This window comes from Apteryx mantelli, chromosome 3, assembly GCF_036417845.1.
Source record: "Apteryx mantelli isolate bAptMan1 chromosome 3, bAptMan1.hap1, whole genome shotgun sequence".
Classification (NCBI taxonomy): domain Eukaryota; kingdom Metazoa; phylum Chordata; class Aves; order Apterygiformes; family Apterygidae; genus Apteryx; species Apteryx mantelli.
In genome coordinates, this window is record NC_089980.1 from 67,418,041 (window position 1) to 67,441,905 (window position 23,865).

General features: G+C 36.3%; 1 protein-coding gene across 1 annotated transcript in view; it reads right to left on the minus strand.

The window, feature by feature from the left end:
• SYNE1 (spectrin repeat containing nuclear envelope protein 1) overlaps positions 1–23,865 on the minus strand; it is a 276,957-nt gene that overhangs the window by 104,778 nt on the left and 148,314 nt on the right. Inside the window, exons 77-90 of the mRNA XM_067293579.1 lie at positions 23,472–23,809; positions 22,567–22,711; positions 21,558–21,776; positions 20,379–20,641; positions 18,568–18,733; positions 17,854–18,009; positions 17,473–17,625; positions 15,140–15,322; positions 13,441–13,578; positions 11,865–12,050; positions 9,194–9,316; positions 6,738–6,920; positions 4,303–4,446; positions 903–1,097 (exon numbers count right to left, since the gene is read on the minus strand). Coding sequence (XP_067149680.1) covers positions 903–1,097; positions 4,303–4,446; positions 6,738–6,920; positions 9,194–9,316; positions 11,865–12,050; positions 13,441–13,578; positions 15,140–15,322; positions 17,473–17,625; positions 17,854–18,009; positions 18,568–18,733; positions 20,379–20,641; positions 21,558–21,776; positions 22,567–22,711; positions 23,472–23,809 — 2,592 coding nt within the window. The remainder of the gene's footprint in view (positions 1–902; positions 1,098–4,302; positions 4,447–6,737; positions 6,921–9,193; positions 9,317–11,864; positions 12,051–13,440; positions 13,579–15,139; positions 15,323–17,472; positions 17,626–17,853; positions 18,010–18,567; positions 18,734–20,378; positions 20,642–21,557; positions 21,777–22,566; positions 22,712–23,471; positions 23,810–23,865) is intronic.

Genomic DNA, 23,865 nt, shown 5'->3' on the forward strand with positions numbered 1-23,865 from the left:
ATGCTGGTACTCTCCTGTACCCTAAGGAATTAAAAAGAAAATACATATCCAGCAACTCAATAATAACAAGTTAGAGTTTGCCTAAATGTCACCTGGTACAATCAGTTCTGCATGTGAAAAGACTATGGAGAGCTACAGAACAGTGCAGTATTGGCCTCAGTGTCCAGGTGTGGTTAGAACACAAGGAACAGTCTTAAAATATAAAAAAACCCATCACCCAGTAGTAGCACATATTTTTTGCTTCCCCAATGCTGTTATGCAGCGACAAATCCTGAAATCCTCACTCCATTTTCACTCAGGCAAAAACCCCAATGACATCAGCAGTATGTAATATTGTAATAAGGCCCAATTAAAAAAAAAATAAAAATGCCAGAATAAATCAAACATGAGGCCTATGTCAGTACTTATGCAGCCTTCATTTCCACATAGAGCACATTGTTAATTATTATATCAACTTTAAATAAAAAAGCTTTAAAAATATGGACTGTAAACCCTATGTACTGCAACATATCATGAAATAATATTTATTTTGTTTTTCTCTTATTTCTGCCATTCAGTAGTTTCTCAGTGTTTGCTCTGGTATATCTAGGTGAAAAAAAAGCAGACAACATCAGCATGTGTGCTGACATCTAAGAAAAAACACTACATTTGCATCTTATTACAGACAACTTCCACTAGTATTTGTCTGTTAAATAACTTCATCCTATACCAACGAGCCTCGAAAACCCATATAAAGCAAAATTCAGTAAGGGGAAGCTGTAGCTTGTTTGGTTTGCCACACTCCAGCCATTTCAAAAGCAAAATATAAATGCAAGCTGTGGCAACTCACTACATAGGAGTGTTGCAATGATGCAAAAGAAAGCAGCTCAGATAAACAGTACTGAGAGCAATTTAGTGCTTACCATGACCACTGAGGGGTGAGCGGGGTGTGCGGGGAGGAGCTCCGAATCCAGCTCCTCCATTCCTTCTGAAAGCCCTTCCACTTCTGTCACCGTCAGCAGCATAGTGGCATGTTTTGCTTTCATTGTTAGCATCTTGCACTTTGAATTCAAAGAAGCAATTTGCTCCTGGTATCCTTTGATCTTCTGTGCCAGCTCCTGAGGAAACATTTTTTTTTCCTAATGCAGAGGTAGCAAATAAGGGCCATTGGACTAGTGGCATTTCAGCTTCCGTGGAGAAGGCAAGCTCTCTCCTCCTAGACCAGCCAATAAAATCATAGCGCTGCACCTCAGAAACCCTACACAAGCAGCAGCACTAGCTGAAAAGCAGGATGTTGATTGTGGAAGGAACAAGTCAGGCTGCATCTCACTGCACAGTGAAACCACAAAGCAGAGAGCTTTGAAGTGAAACCGGAAAAGTGCTGTGAAAGCCTCTGTATGGTTATCACAGAAGAGAAGAATACCTCACACTTGCATTCAAGCCTAAACCTAACACAAATTCTATAAGCTTCAGATTACAGCAAAGAGGAATGTCTGCGGCTCTTTTTCTTTTTCTTTTTTTTTGGGGGGGGGAGGGGAGGGTCTTTTTCTATTTATCTAAGAAAGATGAAACTCTCTCAGATGGTGCATGCCATGAAAATGAGGTCATGGGATTGCCAGAACTGTGAAAAATGCATCATTCAGCTCTCACCAGAGAGAATATACTGAATAGTTCAAACAATAACTCACAATGGTTTAATAAGATCAACTGTAATATGGACAATAACTCACATAATAAGATTAAATGCAGACTAGATTGGTCTTTGCTAGTGCTTGGATAGCTGTATTTTATCTTATTTTAATTTTGCATAAGTTAAAAGCTGAACTGGACACAGTACTATACCTTCTTTAAAAAGAGTTGGGGAATTTGGCCCAAAGCAGAATATATTTTAAAATATTGTTTTCTTATGACTATGAAATGGTCTATCTACATGGAGAAACACCATCAACAATTTAAGTTTTTTCAGAATAGAAAGAGAGAAATTAATAGTTTTAGAAACTGGTTTTTATTCTCACATACTCTGTACTGCTGCCTAGTTCAGCATTCAGTTTCAAAGCAACAAATTCATAAATTAAAAAAAAAAAAAAAAGTGGGAGACTTTCATGTTTCTGCCTGACCTATTGTTTCTGTCCTCCTGGAGATTCAGTAACATGACAGACTCTTGATTTATGAAGTGAAAACAGTATTGTTAGAAGTATGCCTGCTAAGTCAGTGACTATTCATTCAAGTATGTATTCTACTTTATTTTTATTTCTGCTTTATTTTTTCCCAAAATGATAGTTTTCAAAGAAAAAAAAGCAACAGCTGTTGCAAGAGTCATTCACTACCACTCAATGAATGATACATCACAGGGGCTAAGTGGGAAATCAATCATCATTCAATATAATCACTTAACTCCATCAATGTTACTGAAATCCAATAATATTTGTGGAGTTAATATCCAATACACTGAGTATCTAACATTCCTCTCTCAAGTGAAAACAAAGAATAGGAAAAAAAGGCAAAAAATGTGTGACTGGGAAAAAATAAAACAAGTAAAAAAAGTAATATAAGCTGAAAACACACTTGTGTCTATACAGTCTATGACTGCAGAGACGCCTTCTATCCTACAAGCTAGTGTATGTTCATTAAAATTATATAGAAGCATAGAGACATTTGGCTACCTTCTCACATGAAAGTGCAAAGAAACAGGCTTCTGTAAACACAGTTCCAGACTGTAAGTATTGTTACAGACATGCAGGGTACTACAAGCTTTCTGCAAATCAGAGTGTACTTTCCTTCTGCTTGCTTCCTCCTACTTTCATTCTAAGCATAGGTACTACATATATCCCTTGAAGTTCATGTTCATGCGGGCTTCAACAGGGAATCTGGTAACTGATCTTTTCTTAAATTTGGAACACACATAATGAGCATCCTGATAGACTTGCTTTTAAAAGGTATAACAGTTTAGGGTCCAATATATCCCCTTTATACTTTGTGCCCTTTTCCACAAGTATTCAGCAAACAAAATATAGGCCAAAAATATGCATATATGAGTCTTTAAACACTCATTATTTTCAAATAGACTCTATATGGAAGATTAATTTTACACTACTTAATATCATATGTAATTCATGCTTCCTTCACCAAATTCTGTGCAATATTTTTTTCTGATAGAAAACTAAATGTTGTCTGAGGGAAATTAACTCCTTATCCCTAAATGTGGGAAGCTTACAAGTAGGAAACCTGGTCACTCTATGGCTCATCCTATCTTGTGCAACAGAATAAAGCTGCAGTCTTCCTACAGATGTTTAGGAGGACTCCTAGCTACTGGACTCATTCAAGTATGGGTGAAGCTTTAAGCTGCCCCATTTTTAATTCCCTCCTCTATGCAGCATCCTCACCATGTATCGCTGAAGTAACTCCCCTGCATTAGCTGCTCCAGAACATTTTTGAAGCGAATTCTTGCAAATCAATATCTTAAAAACACTTCTGTCTTTTTAGTACCTGCTCTGCACTTATACTGTGTACCTTTTGTAACAACTAGATAGAAAATGAGCAGCACAATACTGGGGTAGACTTTTAGGTTATATTATATAATGTGACAGGTAACTTTTTTGTATCAAAGGTAAAGAAATGGTGCCATCTGATGTCAAAAATGATACACAGAGAGACATCAGTGATGCATTTTCGATCCCAAGGAATATGGCAACAGACAGGGGGAAGGGGAAACGGGCCCTGGTGCTCCAGCGCCAGCACAGCAGAGGAGGCTTCACAGAGATGATCCTGACTCACAGGAGCTCTGGAAATCCACAAGTCTGAGGGCAGGACCTGTAACTCCACAGGGAAAAACTTCTCCCAGCAATGATTTGGCAAAAAGCCTTTGGAGTGACCCCTGCAGAGACTTCCTCCAAATCCATGGTGGCTTTCCTGTGATTTGGTCCCTTGGTATTTTCTAATAGAACTTTAATGGAAAGGAAATGAATAAGGACTTTGGGATATATCTATGAATCACTAAATTGGCAGTGAACACCTGATTAAATGTTCAGTGTTGCCATTTGGGACAGTCCCTGGTCAAATACCTTTTTAACTGTCCCTTAGTAATGTACTACTTTAGTTTGTAATAATATTGCCTACAGATTGGGACATGTTTAACTGAAGAAAAGAATACTTCAAACTGTACTAATAGCATGAGTTTCCTATACGGTATTTGTTCATCTGCTCAGCTAGCCTTGGAAGATGTCCGAAAAACTTCTCAGCAAGCTTCTGAGACTTGCTGAGGAGAAACTTTTCAGGCCAATGAGCTGCCAACGAGCCCATGTTGTTGCATATTGGCTCTCCTACCTCGTGGCGTGAAATCTGGTCCTGGAGTTCCTGAATGTTACTGGTTGCTATTGGCTTGTCTTGGATCTCACGATGGGCGCTCTCTATCCTTTGCTGTAAATGTTTCATCTCTTGCTCATACTGCTCATACTGAACCACTGCTTCCTAAAGAAAAAAAAATCAAGAGTATCTACACGAAAATAAATATTTACTTAGTCCAGGCATCACTGATCTCCCTTCTGAAGGGAAGCAAACTTACACCCCATGAGTTTTAAATCTTCTAAGGCACACTATAAAATGCTAAAAACTGTACCAGAAAGTTTCATATTCAGTTTATTTCAACACTGCCATATCACATTGGCTCATTTTAAAATTCCGGAGTTTTTAAAAAATACTTTCAACAAGCACACCTCTTAACTTGGAGCTTCAGAGTAAAATACATTTTCTAATTGTCTCCATTTAGAACGTAGATGCTAAATTTGCACATTTGAGAAGAGAATCCAGTTGATTTTCATAACTTTCTTGTTTTTGAAGTACAAAAGTAGTGAAAGTTTGGTTTCAAATGCAGAGAAAGCAGATACAACTAATTATACAGGAGAAAACATAATTTTAGGAGTAAGCTTTTACTGACAATATTTTAAAATTTCTCAATGTATACAGTAGTTGGTAGACTAATGGTTAACTCAAAGTACTGAATTTTATTCCTAGTTCTGTCATTATCCTACTATCTGATTTATTTTATTTCTCCATGACTCTTAATTTTGCTGGAAAATGGAGGAGATTATTGCTATAAACCAGGACTGCAGTAAGTTTGATGCATAGTCACACAAAGAGAAAACACTAAATAAATCATAAGCAGGCTTTAACAGGACTACTGCTTCATAATGAAAACTGATTTAATTTGAAAAGATTAACCTTACTGGAAATGACTTACTAAAGAACAACACCCTTAGATGTTCTAAAAATAATTCTTGGCATTCTTGTAGGTTCCAAAGAAAAAAAGAAAGCAAATGCAATGAGGAGCTCATTCAGTAAGTTGTAAAGACTAAAAAGTCACTTTGCCATGGATGACTTAGTTTGCATGGTATAATTTATCCTGAATATTTATTTACCAAGTGACACCTTCATATTGTAAGTATGGAGTAAAAGTTAAGATTTTATAATGCTTTGCAGTGAAAACAGTCACATCTGTTAATTTCAATGACAAATGCTCTACCTGGCTTTCAAAATTATACATGTAGCATGTAAGACAAAGATGGCAACAAGAAAATACTAAATTGATCACTATAGGACAGAACCTGGAATATGCCATGGAAAAGACATTCCATTTAGAAATATTGTGAACTGCAATGAACTCAACGGTTTAATGTATTTATTTCCAGAAAACAGCTCACACAGATGTTTTTTTAAATAACCAGCATCAGGAACTGGAACTTTTGTTTCCAACAAGCATGTGCAGCAAACATACCCTGTACAAAAGACTGCACTGGCTATTCTCATGGTTTTATCATGAGCATTTTTGTCTGCTTTTTCACTTCAAGCCTCCATTTATGAAATGGAAAGATTATATGAGAAACGTTAGACTTTACAAATCATAGAAAATACAGCTGAGAAAGGATTCTGAAGACTGATCCAGTCTAGCATCCTATTAGTGCAGTATCAATTCTGTTTACCATAGATTCACCAGCTGTTCTGAAACCTTTCAGTGAATGACATCTGTGTCCTCCCTTGTACATAAAAACCCTTAATGATGGAAAGTTTCTTCTGTTGTCCAACTTGAACCTCTCTAGTTGCACCCTAGCTCACTATGTACTCCTCTATGACCAAAGAGCAGGAAAAAAAGCTTATTCTCTTAGTCTTTGAAACTTCCTCTTACATATTTAGGTATTAAGAAAAAGCCAACAATCAAACAAAAACTAATTCTCTTGTTTTCAGCAAAGCTTGAAAATGTGAATTTAATATATACTGAATGGCTCAGAAAACAGAAAGCAAATATATAGAAATTTCAATTAAGAAAAAAGAAAAATTTCATGATTTTAGCCTAGAAAGCTATTTAATTTAATCAACATTTTAATATACAATTAATATAGGCAGTTGATTTTATAATGATATACTAAAATAAATTATGATAACTGATTATATATATAAAATTAACCTGCATACAATTGTGTATTAACTATTTGACCAGTTAATCTTAGCAGCATTACAAACAAGTAGCAAGATACAGGAAAGAACTGAAATGAGATTCAGATGAGCAAATTGACCAATAGCCTGATTATGAACATTAAAACTCCCCAAAACACAGAATCAGAAATGACCGAAACTTATTGGGAAACTTTCTAATGGTACCACACGGAAAAGAGTAATGCATAAAAATACGAACTCTGTTTTTATCGCAATTTGTGTGGCACTGTTCAAGTTAGCCAGAGTAATTTATGGGACGGAGCTGCACTTGCCTGCATTATGTTGCACTGCTGAATGGCTGTGTGCTGAAGACGGCTGGCCTCCTCCTGGAGCCGGAGGGCGCTGTGACATATTGGCAGGCTGGTGACCACTTCTTCAGGAATCCTCAAGGCACTCTGGCAGACTTGTACTGCATGAACCTTTGGCTTTAATGACTCCATTTCAGACAACAGATGCTAGAAACAAAGTCAGTGCCACAGTAAGTTAGTTTTGCAGAACTCACAGAACATTCAATGCAGTAAATGATAAATAAGTTCAAGCTAATAATAAGTTCAAGATAATAAGTTCAAGCACTAAAACAATGAATTTGATTATCTGGCTGTTAAATGGAATGTAATAAGGACGCACTCTGTCTGGAGTTACTCACATATTCTTAAGTAAACATTATCTTAAAGTATTGGTTAAGCAAAATACCTACATAATAGGAATAAAAATAATTCATAAAAAAAGCATAGTAAATCCCTGTTACTAAGTGTCTAAGCATGAAGATATTTCTGTTAACTTATTTGAAAAAAATCTTAAAAATCCACACAAAGCTGTGTAGAAGTCATTTATGAACATGCATATTTTAATATTAAAATCCAAGTTGAACTCCCTGCTGAGACACAGAAGCACTCTTTCAAAACAGCGCATGAATACTGTTGTGTTCACAGTCTTCCTTTGAAAATGTAAACCATGTTTGAAAATGTTATTTGAAATTCAAAAGGCAATCAAATGGAACAAAACACAGCTACACAGAACTCTTTCTCCTTGAATAATCATACACTGGATGCCATTGTTAGTAATCTTTATTCTTTTCACAGTGTTTGTTCAAGCTGCCTGTTCTTATGCACGAGAGGTATATATGGAATGACTGGAGAACAGATTGTATCAGCATTCTTTTATCTTCACTTGGGAGTTTAATGTATTCACAGTTAGAAGAAGAAAAACAAAACAAAAAAAAATAAAGAAAAGAAAAAGGCAAGGTTGAAAAGAAGGGCCTTAGAACAGTAGAAAAAGCTTTTAAGTTCAAAAGAGTTAAATCAGCTAGACAACACACATGGCAAAAAGGGATGAAGAGCCCAGTTGCCTCCATTCTCCTATATCATATGCAGAAAGGTACCTCAGTGGGTCTGCAGCACATGCTGATGAGGGGATTAGGGTTTCCTCTTTATTTCTGAGCCTTTAAGAAATATGGTGGATAATCTAAACAGAGACTTGATATAATGATCTATTCTTTGGAGGCATCACTACCGAGGCCTCTCCTCTGACAGGCCCCACACTCCTGGGAAAGGATGCCTTTATTGTGGAACTGACACTTCACTGCATGCCAAGCCTGGAGCCCGGAGGTCTCCAAGACCTCCTCTCTGTGTGGTGAAACAGGTGGGCCAGGCTACAGCCCCTTTCCATCTGCATGAGGAAAGTCATGCTCACAGAGACAAGATAAAGATGATACACAAGCAATAATTTATAATCCATATTTCTTTACTCTCTGTGTGGGCAGTGTGTTTCACTTACATTCTTAAATGTCATGTTCTGAAATTTGGCTGCAAGTCCCAAGAAAAAATACTGTGTATTTAAATCAAGAGGCAAAGCCATGTAGGTTTGCCTTTTATCTATACATTTTTTGCAGATTTTAATCCTTTCCAAGGACAAAGTGGACCTGTTGATATTTAGTTTGTACTGGAAGACTAGGGCAGTTAAGGCTATGTATTAGCTTTCTGCAAGAAACTGAGAAAACTCTGCCTTGGGTTATTTTTCTTGTCGTGAAATTGATACCAAAAATAACAAATCAACAAATCTCTATAGTAGGCCAAGTTCAACACAGAAAGCAGCAATATTTTATGCAGGTAATTCAACTAAACAAATAATGACTGAGCTTAAGGAAACCTGAGTTTTTTCTTAGCTTTCCATTTGACTGTTGGTAGAGCTAGCAAGTCGCTATCTCTTTGCATCTCTATCTGTAAAATGGTGATAATAATCCAGACTTTAAGTTCTTTGAGAACCTGCTGATGAAAAGCACTGGGTAAGAGCTGGGCTACATTGTTATTAATAGTTATATGTTATTTAATAATAGGTTATTTTATTAATAAAATATAGGATAGATCATTTTATTAATATAACATACAATTATATAATAACTATATATTATTTATTATAAGATAAATTAAGTTTAATAAGTTATTAATATGGATTAAAGTTTGACTGAAGGCACAATTGTCAGAAAACTGAGACTATCATTACTGCATCAACATAATAACAGACCCATAAAAGATTATGTTTCAAACATTCCCCTTTGAGGGAATAATTTCTCCCATTCTATCCCTCATTCTCTTGGCAGTAACTTGAGGCTAGAATCAGATATACTGAATTGCCTTAAGAAACATCACCAATAGTCATACTAGCATTCATTATTCTTTGTGCATGCTCACACTGCTCTCATGCTAACTTTGAGACCTTGTCCTTTTACCTGTCTGTGAGAAAGTTGTTCTTTCAAGCTCAAACGCCCGAGCTCTGGAGAGGTCAGGGTAGCTTGGGCTTGCTCCAGAGCAGCTTGCAGGGCTCGCAGTTCAACTTCAAACTTCTTCATGTCCTGTAACAGATTTGATTTGGAGATGGAAAAGCAAAAAATAAAACACTATAAATGTATCTGTCCAGCTTTTATAGCTGTGTCCTTTATTGCAATGACAAAACTAATTGATAATTTTTAACAATGAAAAGTAAATGCTTAAAATATTGGAAAATTAAAATTATCAGTCATAATAGAGTCTGAAAAAAGAGGTCTCCAAGCCAGTTACTATTCTAAGTGTCCCCTCCATCTCAAATACAGCATATACTTAATAAAATTGATTTCATAGGATCACAGGCCTAGAAAGTACCTTAACATGTCCTCTAGTTTCCCCTTCTGTAATAAGATTGGGCATAACTATCTGTCTTATCTTTAGAGTCTGTTCTTAGAGACTGCAAGCAGTGGAGTCCCTCTTAGCTTATATTCCATTGTTTCAGTATTCTGATTTTGTTGAAATTTTTTCTGGTAGTCTAACCTGAACCTATCTTTTGTTGCAATGTAAATCCTCTACTTACCAATCCACTAACAACAGACATGAAGAACAAATTCATATATTAGGATAATCCTTTTTTGCACATCTTTTCTCATGAGTTTAAACTCACATCAGTGTTATCACTCCCCTCTGTTTTTTTGTTTGTTTGTTTGTTTTTTGTTTTCCAGTTTGGTCCACATCTTTCTTCAAGTGCAAAGCTGGCCACAGCTGAAACTTTGCCAGTGACCAATAGGTAAAGCAAAAGAACTACTGCACATAGGTTAAAAGCATATATTTTTATTTATTCCCAGCATGGGGTTTGAGTTTTTTGCAACAATGCAACATTGTTCACTCATTTTATCATGATGCACATTACTAAATTCAAGTCCTTTCTACAGAGTGCCTCTGGTCAGTAGATCCTCAACCACATGTGGATGGCTGTTTCTGTCTAAATGTAACAATTTGCCCTTGTTCCTATTGAATGGCAGCCTAATTTTTTTCAGGCTATATCTCCAATTTGTTAAAATCATTTGATTTTTAATTCTGTTCTCCAGTGGCAGCCTCTGTAAATTTTGTGTTACCTGAACAATTCAAAAGCTATGGTCTCTAAACTACCATCTGAGTCATTAATAAAAATATTGAATAGTGCCAGACCCAAGAGAGAATCCTGCAAAACCCTACTTATATCTCTCTCCATTTGGACTGTGAACCATAGATAACTATATGCCATGTAACTTTTCTAATGAGCTTTACATCCACCTATTGTATTTTCAACCAGATCAGCTTATCACCTTTGTTAATATCTTGTGAAACATTATTAAAGTCAAGGTATATGATATCTGTTTTTCATTAATCTACAAAGTCTGTTACTTTATTGTTAAATTAGACTCTTTTGACATGACCTTTTTTTTCATACATCTACGCTGATTTCTATTAATCTCCAGGCTTTCTTGTAAGAGTTTACAAACAGTTTATTCAATTATTTGCTCCAATATTTCCCTGAGAAATGAAGGTTAGCAGTTTCACTTCTACTGTGCTTACTTGTATGCAAAACTGGTTCCTTCTATGAATAATAAAAATTAAAAGCCTTCAGCTTTTAAACTGTTGCTTACAGATTTGTGCTTTTGTAATGGAAAGTCAAGTTTTGTTCCAAACCTCTCTGTTATACCGCTATGGCTGCTGCAGATGCAGAATTTCTGCTATGTCCTTAAATCTTGTAAGATGAGATAGAAATGTGGAAAAGGACCTTTTTTAACCTTAGCTGTTATTGTACTAACTTTTGGTGATGGGACATGTGCTTAATTGCCTTTGCACATTATTTTCCTGTTTAGCAATGTGCATCTGTAGCAGGTGACAGCAGAAGAAACCCCATAAATATACTAATTATACCATTCCAATATTCATTTTTTTCTCTGAATTGTTGTCTCAAATATTAAAAAAAAAAAAAATCAGTAAAATTCTTGCCTTAATGTTAGGAGCACCTTAAAAATATTTCTATACTTTTTTCTGGGTCTTGCCCCAGTTTACAATGCCCTCAGGCATTACTTAGGGACAGCACACAATAACATTCATAACACATCCATATGGAAGAGTTGCATAGAAATGTCAGGGACATGAAAAACATGTTCCCTCTTTTCAGCGCATCCACTTGAAGGAGCAGGCCTTACATTATGGAATCCTGTTCTGGTCCATTTGATTTGAATTAATGGACAGCAGGTTACAGATACCTTTTAAGAGAAAGCTAAAGGAAACAGCACAGCATAAATGCCATGTTTTTCCCTTGGCATGGACATTTTGAGTTCAGTTCAAGTATCTGACCATAGGTGCTTAGTACTATTTGAGACATGCCATGGCATAGCTGGCAGACATGACAGAGAACCTATGGGAATCTTGTCTCCGTCTGGAGCCAGAGCTGAAGGCAAGGCAGGATACCAAACAGTATCTCAAACAGTGCAAGGCACCTATGTTTCGACAGCATAATCATGTCCTTTACAGACTGCAGATAACCTGCTCGGCTAATATTCACAGAAACATGATGCTGTTAGCATATGCTGTCCCCCAGCTGTCAGCCAGCATTAGAAAATGTTTTTTTCCACACACCTTGGCAGCATCTTGTAGGTTTGGCAGTCTCACTTTGATAACTTGCTGTAACTCCTCTGTCCGCCGCCCCAATTCCAACACTTGCTGAGACATTCCTTCAGTACAGTATACACTTGCCAAATACTCAATCCTCTTGCTCATGGTCTCAAGATCACCGTGAATCTCTCCGGACTCTTCAAGCATAGCCTAGATAGAGATAGGAACAGAATTAAATGCCACTGTTGAGGTTCAAATTAAGCTCATCTTTAAGTACATTTCTGTTCAGCAAACTCTTCAATTTGTACACATCTGTAAGCATGTGATTAAGTTCTACTGATTTCCTGTAAGGCTTAAGCAATATGCTTAATACTGAGTGCATGCTTAAGTGCTTCAGCTTACAGGGATGGGGAAACACGTCATGAAGTTTTGGCAGCTGCGTTTCTCAACACATTTAGTGTTTTGCTATATCTACTTGCCTGTAAAATTATAATATACACAATCTACAGATACCATTTGATCGGAAAGCCTGATGTACCTAATGGGAAACAGCAGAAAGCACTCAGATGATAGCAGGGACAGTAGTCATTAATACTGCCTAAAAAGTGGCTACCAAAGCTTTCTGTGGGATGGCATTGGCTAAGTCCACCTGCTCACCAACTCTTGAAGACAGGGAAAAGCCATAGCAAAAACAGAAGTGCAAACCCCAGCTTTCCTCAGCATAAATCTGCTGGAGGGTCCTACTCAGAAGAAAGTGTGACATACCATCCTGTCCCAATGTAAGTGAATGCAGCTGACACACAATAAATAAACATATATATCAAGCACATAATTCATGAAGTTTTATTTTGGCATTAGTGAGACGTGAGCTTCTACCAGTTTGATTTGCTTTATGTGGTCATGAAAAACTGGGCAAGCTTGAATCTTATCATCATGTGTTGCTCCACTGATCCCATACTTATATCTTACACGTAAACATATGCACACAGAACAAACTGCACTGTCACAGGGACAGCAGAACACTGTGATGTGGGATGTTCAGGAAGCAACTGGAAAGGAGAAACTCACCCACTGCTTATCAGTCTGGGAACACTTAACATGAAAGAAAGATGTCAGATGAAAACAAAAGCTATTCGAATTTTAGCTTAAACTGCAGAATTGCTAAGGGAAAAAAATAACCCTGAAAACTGTATTTTGGTCAAACTAGAATTCATAACCTATTGTTGAATAGGGATCATCTAGTGCCAGGAAAAAAAATCACTGTGACCTTTTCCTAGAGGAGTACTAGCTGCAATGAGGTACTCAGCATCATGCTATCTAGTTAAATCACACTGCTCAATCAAAAGTTGCTATGGATCCAATGATCCGAGTAAGCAGGGAGATTAAGCTTGAATCACATAGTTTTAGTCAACAATGCATCATTATTTCAGTCTTCAAAACAATTGTCTAAAACAAATTAATCATCTTTAAGACCTGGAGGACAGTCAAAGAAACTTATTATTTTTTAGATTTTTTTCCTCGAGGAAATGGGACAAAAAAAGTATAGGAAATAAGTTCAGGAAATACTTTGCTCCTTGAATTTTGCAGTTTATATAATCACCTGGTAGGCCTTAAACTGATCACGAAGCTGAGAGGCAGAATTCCATGTTATACTACCGTGCACTAGGATATTTGCTTTCTCAATCCATTTCAGTATGAACTCCAGCATCTCATTGTACTCTTCCAAATGTGAAGTAGCCTGGATATAAAAGAAAGATCCACTTGTTAAATCTAGGATGTAATTCTGTACATTTCTCAGAGAATGACAAAACTACTTTTATTTCATTTATTGTTTTTAATTTTGGGGATCATTTTAATACCTTTCTTATTGTTGAATTTAGTCTAACTAATTCTATATTCATGAAGTTAAAATACATCTGCTTCCAATAATAAGCACATCTATTTTAGGGGAAAAAAGGACAACAAAAGAATGTAGGTCACACTGGGAGAGTGCACTGGTGCTCCTTCACATCCCTACAGGATACACTTCCTGCACATATCTGAGCCTCACACATAAAGTTCCAAATACCTTCTTTCTCAACTTGTAGTTCACTGGAAGCCTTTTTTATGTCACTCCTTATGTTTATTTGTCTCTTGCCGTGTCATTCCCCAAATCACTTTTATTTATAATTTGCTTTGTTCTCTGAGCCTATCATTTTTTCCAAAAGGAAGACTCCTTTTTTTTTTTTTTTTTTTAAATACAAGAGAAAAAAATGCTCTGCTTTCTGATTCATCCAGTTTCCAGTTAGCAAGTACCTATTAGTTCCAATTCTCTTCTCACTTTCCAGGAATAACTTCACTGATCTTCCTGAGTCTTTTATATGAGGGGTGGATCAAATCCTAGAGTTAGGTGTCTGAACTGTATTTGTATGCAGTTTGCCTTGACTGTACATCTTTTATGATAAGAAGTGTATTTCTTAGTGCTGAACAAAAAAATCCTAAAAGTTAAATCCCTTCAAACAAGCACCTTTGGACCGAACTCTCATTTTGATGGCCGTTTTCTATTCATTTCTGGTAATAATTTTTCAGAGGGAACTGAAACTGAAAAGAATGTCATGAAATAATTATATTTTCCAAGCCTCATAGAAGCTTCTTTATGCATGTAGAAAAGAAAACTCATGATTTATCATGCTATTGATGGCAGAACCATAGCAAATCCCTTTTCTTGCTTTTAGCTAGACTGTTTTTGAATAACAACAATTAGCAAAATACTTAAGGAAGGGTTTCAGGGACTTTGAGCCTTGAGAACAACAGGGAAAGCATCTTTATGAATGTTCTAGTGTTGCATAAAGACACATGGCATTACAGGGCCACTGTTTCTAGGCTTTTCTATTGAATACAGAAATTATATTCACTTTCTATAGGTTGCGACTAGAGCAAAACAAACCCTTTTTCATATAAAGCTGCAGATATATGTAACAATAAGAAGACAGAGGCCCAGAAAAGCATAACAAGATTGTATTTCCTGGCATGCCACTATTGGAAGGCAGGTCTGAAACCTGTTCAGGGCACCAGAGGAACCAACAGGCAGATGCTTCAGGGAAGAGCACACTAAAGCAGTGTATCACAAAAGCAAAGTTATTCCACCCTCCTTACTTGACCCCAGTTTGTGCCCCAGTCTAAGTTATAAGCCCTGACTATGAATAGGCAGACGTGCCAAGGAATGTCCCTTCTTGCATAACTACTCAGAAAACAAATGAGAAGTTTTCATGTTCCTTCTGCCTCTGAAAGGAAATGACAGAGAGGATTTGGGACCATACCTGACTGAGCTTGGCTGCTCTGTACTCAGCCTGCTGCACGGTCTGCTGGTGCAGTGCAGTGAGTTTCCCTATTCTGTTAGCCAGCTGCTTAGCCAGAGGGACATTCTGCTCTGCAAAGTCCTGGACCGATGCATCTAATTCCACCAACTTTATATTGCACCTGTCCAATTCTTCACTCAGAATCTAGACAGAAAAACAAGAAAATCAGTGAGTCAGGATGTGTCAGCTTTCTGGTTGATTATTTCTATTCCAATCTGCAACTTCTAAACCCTGTCCAAAGTCTCCATAGTTTATTCCATTTTTTGTTTTGGCTGTAAACCAACAATGCTTGTTTAGGCAGGAAGGCAGAACAGCAGGATGTTTGGTCGTTTCTTAAACATGTGCCATTACTTTTCCTTCTCTGACTTCCTGGCTGAAATGGATAACATTTTCCCTATCATACCAAAAGACTAAGTCACTTTAGAGTGACATTAACTGCTCTTGTCCATCTTTCTGTTTGTCTTCGAACTGAATGGTCAACACACATTGCCATGACAAGGATTTTTGTCTATTTGAAAGTTTTTTTTCCCCGTGTTTTGTTATTTATTAAAAATAAAATATAACTACCAACTCAGAACTGCCTAATTACTCATGAATGCATTATAAAAACTTTGCATTTTCACAACTCGATCTTGACACAGGAGCAGTCTGGATGACGCTAGACTATTTCAATGGAAACAGATTTTAAAGTTAATTTTTGTTACCAAATTTACAAAAATTTTAAAAAAGAAATCTAGAAGAATAGTTATAGACTGATAACACATTTAATGGCTACAATTTCTTGGGCCAAGGGTTTAGGGTTTTTGGCTTTTCTTCTAGACCTAAGTTAATGATTCATTGGTTTTGTAATATAAATGAAAGAAACCTTATCAAGCACTCAAGACCCCTTATAATTTTTTTAGAAATATAAATTGAAATCACAAGACCAAAACTGATACACAACTGAACACTACTCTGACTGCAATAAAACATATATAATCCCATCATGAATTCAATATCAGCTTTCTTTTCCTGTGGTGAAGGCAGCACTTCAAGCTCTTCAGGTTAGGGCTGTCCCGGCAGAGACACATCAGAGTGTAAGTTATGATCAACTGTTCATGATAAATGAATTTTATTGCATGAATAGTAGCATGACTTTGTGACATAACTATCTATGTGTAGATATAAAGACAAATTTTTGTTGATCTACCCACTTAAATACAAAGACATACATATTTCGGAATGGCATAAATAAATGTCTATATTATAGAAATAAATTATGCAGATTGTATAAAATTTTTAAAGGTGGGTAAAGGATTTAAAACAAATTTTTATTTTACTTATCACAATTCTAGTTTCAATGTTAATATCAAAAATATTTACTACTGTGATCAAAGGCAACTCAATCTCATGAGTATCAGCTAAGAATTGATATAAACGCAGTTGAGGAAACTTTACTAATAATCTCCAGTGACATGGAGGTCTCATCTATGCAACATGGGAATGAACATTTCACTGTCTTTCTACTTAACTAGCAGGGCAAAGGTGATGCACCAGTTTTAATGGGATATATTTCAGTGACGCTTTCTGGCAAAAATGGAAATTTGGAGCATATTTATATGCAAATCATGAAAATGAATCAGTAATTTTTTGGCATTTTTGGCATACCAGACACGGTCTTCTCCTACTTGGTATACTTTGCTTACTTTAAGACAGTAACCAGGCCAAGTTTATCTTTGACTAATAAAAAAAAGTCTACCTTCATATGATAAACCTAACTTGGCCATCATCCCTCAGTACAAACAAGCATTTCTGAGTGTGGTACACACTAACAGGCTCAGAAAGCCCACAAAAAAATCAAGACAGCTTTTGCATTACCCTTAACACACCAGCAGTACTCTTCTTTACTATTGTACCAAATGATATTAGTTAGACTATTGGCTAAGCAAAATTCTATTTATCACAAGTAAAGCTGGACTGTAAAGAATGGTCTTTTCAGTACAGACTGAAACAAGGAGCTGTTTGGAGCTCTTAGGCTCCCCCAAATCAGAGTCATTATCTAGAGGGAACAGCATACTTTCAGCCATCTGACTTGCTTTTGCTCTCAGCTGCTCCCTCCATGCTCAGTTATGGGCCAGTGTGCAATGAATATAATTCTAAAAAAATCTCAGTCAACCCTTATTTTTGCCCATTCTTCTATCAGACTACATTAAAAAAATGCCTTTGTGACTCTACAAATACATCTTTGATACAAATGCAAAGCCCCAGTTCAGAAAAGTTTATGGTGTAATTAAATAAGGAAAGCCTTTTCTTACCTTCTGCTCAAGTTTGGCTTGTGCTATATCATTAGTTTTCTTTTTCAGTTTGGAAAGAATTGCATTTAATTCATTTGCTATCCCTTGGATTTTCTGACCAAACTCTTGATTTAATGTTTTGATCTGTTGAGTTTCTTTCTCTTTGCTTTGAATCTGTCAACCACAAGAATTAAATTCAGTAAGCAGAAATGTTTCCTCCAGACAGAAAACTAACTTTAACTTTCATTTAACTTACTTTAAACTTTCTTTGTTAGCAAAAGAAAGTAATAAGACTACTCTACATAGTCATAGTTTGACCATGCTTGGATATTACATCTCACTAAGTTATGAGGTCTAAAGAAATACCATAGATTTGCAAAGCATTTATCTCCTATGTTTTACCTGATCTTGTATAGTTACAAGGGCCAGCCCAACTTCTGCTAAGTGAAGAGAGAGCTCAGAAGGCAAAATGGTATAAAGACCCAAGTACTTATTCTGTTGTTGTTCAGCCATTTTTTCAACAGCCTGGCAATGAATAGTTACTTCACTGAGGAGAGACTATATGACAGAAAAATGGTATTGTTAAGGAACAATAGAAAAAATATTACATCTGTGTAAACTTAACAAAAGGAGACATTGATCATAGTTTGCAACAATGCTAACTGCTTTCACATTCCAGTTTAATCAGTTCTTTAAAAGGGATTATATCTTGAGATTGCCTGGATTCTCATTTAAAAGGGTCTGTCCAGTTCTGTATTCCCATGTGACCACATGCATATGGAAGATGCTGAGTTTTCAGCATCTCCATTTAAAGGCATTTATTTTATTGTAGGTTTTTTTTTTTTTAAAAAGAAGATCAAGATGGAAAAGAAATGTCACATAGAATAGCTCCCCTATATCTTAAATGAGCGGAAAATTACTAAACAGTATGCTAGGTATGTAAATGTACATAAATAAAAATATTTAAACATACCTTAAATACATTTAAAATAAGGTATTATGGCCCATTAATTTACATGTCTAATTTAAATCCACTGTGGTTTTGAACTCAGTAGCAGATCACAATTAAGGTACATTAGAAATATTGTATTTTGGAATTTAATAAATTTGATATACCTGCAATTCCTGAAGTTGAGTATCCACTTCCACATCCGGGTTTAACAAATATTCTTTTGTCTCCTGGATCCAGGACTTCACAGTATTAATCTCTACTTCAACCTCCTCACGTTCCTTCAGCTCCTGTTTCACCAGCTTCATTCCTTTTTTCACTTTCTGTTGCATACTTCAGAAACAAAAAAATAATAATTATTTGTGAAGAATATCTTCATATTTATTTCTAAAATTCATTTATTTATTATATTATATTATTCAATATTTTTCATATTTGCTTCTAAAAACATTGCTTTGTCAAAAACTGTTGAATAATAAAGAGAATGATGAATAGCCACATATCCAGACTAATAAAAAGTGGAGGAGTGTTGCAAAAGACCACTAAAGCAGCAGGCATTCTAAGTTTCTAATGTTCATTCTCCAGTATACTCCTTTTAATTAGCAGTTTTATGCATTTTGACATCTAGTGCACAATTCATCTGAACGAATGCAAATGTTTACAACATAGACACCTACATCTGAGCTCATCACCACAGACTATTCTTAATGGAAGAAAAAGGCAATTGTAAGGCATGATTTTGGATGATTCATCATTATCGTAAAATAAACTTCTACAATAGGTCGGAAAAACTGCAGCTCAGACCTCTCTGTTTCTCCCCACTAACTAAAGAGGATTAACCACTTCAGATGCAGATATCTACAATATAAAGTAATGTGAGATAAATTCCACCCCTACTGATGAGATTTGCATTGGCAGAATAGCTTGGATAAGGCATGGACCAACCATCTGAACATCATTTTTGATCTTGGGACTTTTCTCCACACTTCCAAACATTCCTCGACAATTTGGAACTCATATAAAAAATAGATTCAGAAGATAAATCGATGAAAGATCTACAGGACTAGAGTTTGTAGTTCTTCTCTATGTGACATGGATGTAACTTTCATATTCCTAAACAGGTTTTATGTTTGTATAACCTTTCATAACTGAATCAATGCCATATTTATATGAGTATGAGATAATTTCAGACCCTATTTCTTTGAAATCAATTCCAAGTGAAGAGTAGAATTACAAAAGTGCTAATATCTACATATTTTCTACAGGGACTGCTATTCCACTGTAAACAGTTACACACACACACAAAGAACTTTGCACAAACTAGGTGCAGGGTTTACAATGTTTGCATTCTCTCTTTCTGTCCACTGTGGAGATCCAGTTAATGGCATCCTGGTACAGTTAGGAGATGGATACAAGACCTGAATCTTAGCCACAAAACTTCCTGTTTTACAAATGACAGAGAAAGACTTTAAAACACATTTAAATAAACATGCAGACAAGCACAGGATGCAATTTTAAAATGTGTTCTGTTTGCCTATACACTAAATTCCCCTGCAAATTTCATAGCGTGACTACTTTTCATTACCTAAACACTTCAAAGTGGCACAAAGTGATAAATTAATCTAAACTTAGGAAACAAAAAGATAGAGGGTCACTGTTAATGGTGAGACGTAATGGAAGCATTTAAAATTGCTTATAACTTTAATGCAGATCACAATCTTAAATAAACTGCTATTTTTAACACAAGGCAGAAAGTATACATGCTAAAATACATACTCCTGCTTGACGCAAATAAAAAATAATGGTAAAAATTTATGTTTCCAAATTAATTAAAGCTCCTTTAAAATTTAACTGATATTTAAGTATGGTTGACATTATTAATGATAATAAAAATAATGAATGAACTTTAATTAATGAACTAATTGTAAGATAAAAAAAATACAATTTTTCTAGTGAATCTCTTTAAATATTGCCTTACTTGTGGCATCGATCTTGCATTGCTTTGATTTCTTGCATGACTGGTAGCTCTTCCTGAGAAGGAGGTTGCACTTCCACATCCTGAAGCAAGCTCACAGCATGCTGTTTGAGCAGGCCCAAAGATGACAGCTGGTGCTCCACCTCCAGAAGGAAACTGCTGTGGTAATCCAGGAGTTCCAGGAGCTCTGTCTTAGATGCCTTTTCTACTGAACTTTCTGGTAAGCGACCTTGTAGCTGGTCTATTGCTATGGTGGCTTTCTGAATCTAAGGAAAGAGATGCAGTCTTGGCAATAATTAAACTAAAAAAGGAAGTTAATACAACTAATACCAAAAGGTACTAAACCCAGTGCTGTATGTTTAGACTCTGTAAAATAGCTGTGGTATAGGGCTGATGCAACAGTTTCTGTAGCAGAAATAAATCTGCACCCTAATGCTGCTAAATCTAGCTAGCTAGCTAGCCCTAGCTCCTCAGAGTAGACTGGGACCTGCTAAGGGAGTATTTTGTTGAGCGATGAGTGGCTCCTTCTATTTGTAGCATTTATTATTTTTATTGACATAGGATCTAGAGTTCTAACCCAGGGCAGACCCCTATTTTGCCTGAGTCACATTTAACCAAAAGATTATCCCATTCCCAGAGAACCTGCAATCTGGGCATAAAATAGTGGACAATGACAGATAAAAACAGACTGGTAGGATATAAGGAAAGAAGAAGACATGATCAGTGAGCAGTGAGAGGCAATGATATCAGTGCACAAACTTAGAAATAGCAACATTGCACTCTTCAGAAAAAAGGGATCTATTTAATCTAGACTGGACCATTTGGGGAAGGGAAACAAAGAAGACAAGATTCTCAAGAACTACCAGAAATTGAAACAATTGTCTTAAAACAACTCTCTCAAAACAGGTCTGTATTTAGTGTACACGTTTACATACAGAAGAACAGTACAAGCCTTGGAGGCAGTAGTTCTAAACTAGGGTCTTTCAGGGGTGGTTGTGATCTGAGACAAATTACTGTGCTTATGATGCTCAGCTTTCTCTACCAAAAACGATTAATAATAAAATTGACTTGTTTGTTTCACAAGACTTAGTTATAATCTGTACTCAAAGTTTGTAGCAGGCTGTGTTAAGTAGTGAAAACCTATGTACAGTTACAAAAGGAGTTAACAAGACCAAGAGTTACCTTATCGTTAAAACCCTTCCATCCCTGCACTGCATCTTCCAAAATTTTTTCTTGTTCTTGGGCTACATTCCGGAGCCGTGTCCAGCGCTGCCAAACCGTTGTCATTGATCTGCTTATAGTTGCCTTACTGGCATCATTGCTAACTTTTTCCAGCTGTGAAGCCTTTTCTTCTAGGGCTGTGATCTTCTCCTGGAAAGAGTTCACTACAGACACAAGGGTCTGAAAAAGCAAAAATAAGCACTAAAGTTTCCTTTTTTATAATATAAATTGACACACTTGCAGGCAGACAAGCCATTTCCATCCACTGTAGGCAAAAAGGAGGTCCCTATGGCAAGTGAGCTGGTTACATCTCACTTTGTTTTTCATACGCAGTATGTTAGCTACAGCTATCTGAAGGACCTGGTCCAGAATGCAGTTCTCTGAAAGCAGCAGAAGTCTAGTGCATACTTCATTTTCTTTTCCTTGCTATCCCTTCAAAAGAGAAGGAGATGAGTATTTAGGAAACTTCTCATAGCAAAGACTCCAATTTATAGGAGAATCTAAAAAATTAAGGAAGCAATCAGGTCCTTAAACATACGTTTATGTCATGTTTTTGCCTAGTGCCATTTTAGATGTCCTAGGGTATGAATATACCCTCATGGAGCTAATGGACAGGACACTGCTCTTCAGGTAGACTTGAAGGACTTCAAGTTTAAAAAGTAAACCTTTTTCATATGACACAAAAGGAGATGAAAGTTTCTGTGATCTGAATTTTGCCTAAGGTAGTCAAGGGACGCAAGATCGTTACGAACCTCTTGGTTCCTTCAGTCCTCTACAGTCATAGACAGATGCTAAATTGAAAAGGGTTTACAAAATATCTGTACCTATCTCTTGATATGCTATGATATAGTCAAGAGCTACAGGAGAAGACCTAAAAACTCAACCTCAGGTTGCCACAAGGAGGGAACTAGAGAGAGAAATTTATTTTCACTGAAGGAAAAAGGATTTCCTATCATTTTCAGTATCTTACCTTATGTGTTAACAATTTCTCTTCAGCTTCATGAGAAGAAGCTGCTTTAGCGACTGAGAATTCAGATAACTTTTTCTCAGCCTCATTCATCACTTCAATAACCTTCTGTCTTGCTGTCTGATACTCCTGCCACTCAGAAGCACACCTTAAACAAATGGAACATCAGAAAGAACAATTTAATGTGACACAAAACCATTTTAAAACAGGAGTATTATTGCACCTAGTTTTCAATTTAACCACTTTTGTTATGCTGTTATACAGTATTTTCCAAAAAAAAAAAAAAAAAAAGACTATTAGGAAAAAGCACGCATACAGAAGCTTATCCCGATCGCCAACTGTGGCTTAGAAACCTACCAGATACTATAACCACAACTTTGCATTTAATAGCCCTTGATGGACTTTTCTTCAGCAAATTTGTCTAAGTTGTATTTTAAACCCATTTAAACTTTTGGCCTCCAGAACATTCTGGGATAAGAAGTTACATAGTTATGTTAGGTAAAAAGGTATTTTCTCTTCTTTTAAAATATCTGCTTCAATTTCCTTTGTTGCTCTGTAGTTCTTGTGCAATGTGGAATAATGGATAAACATTCCCTATTAATTTTCTCTGTACTGTTCAAAATTTTATATAACTTTATCATAGGTTCCTTAAGGTCATACAGTTAGTCAGTGGCAGAGGAGAAACAGAATCCAAGAATTCTGAATCCCAGTATCCACTTCTGTCATCAGTAGCACAAGCATTTTACAAAACTCCAATTAAGTAACAAGTCAAGCGTTGTGATCTCTTTATTTCATTACCAAAGTGTTTTGAAGGAAAGAGAAGCAAATAAAGAAGGAAATAAGGAAATAAAGAACAAAAGAATGAAAGAGAGAAAGAAGGAAATAATGAAAGAGAAGGAAAGAAATACCTTTGCAGTTGTTCTTGCTGGGTGTCAGCTTCTTGCTTTGTTCCCTTGCCCTTTTCCTCCAATGCAGCTACATTCTGCACCAGTTGCTCTCTTGCTGTAGCTTGGATAAATGGCTCTATCTCAGACACCAGGCCCTGCAACTCCTTCAAATGATTACTGAATTGACTTTCTGTGCTGAAAAATTCAATGTGGTTTCTTAGGTTCTCCTCAGAGTTCTCGACATCAAGACCATTCCTGGCTAAATGTAGCAATTCCTGAGCATCCTCAAGCCAGTCATTTGCTATCTGCATCACTTGGTAGTATCTTTGGCAGAGACTATATAGTTTATTCAAGGTAGCCTGAAATAAAAGCGAAAATTGTATACAGAATCACATACATAACAATCCACAACAGC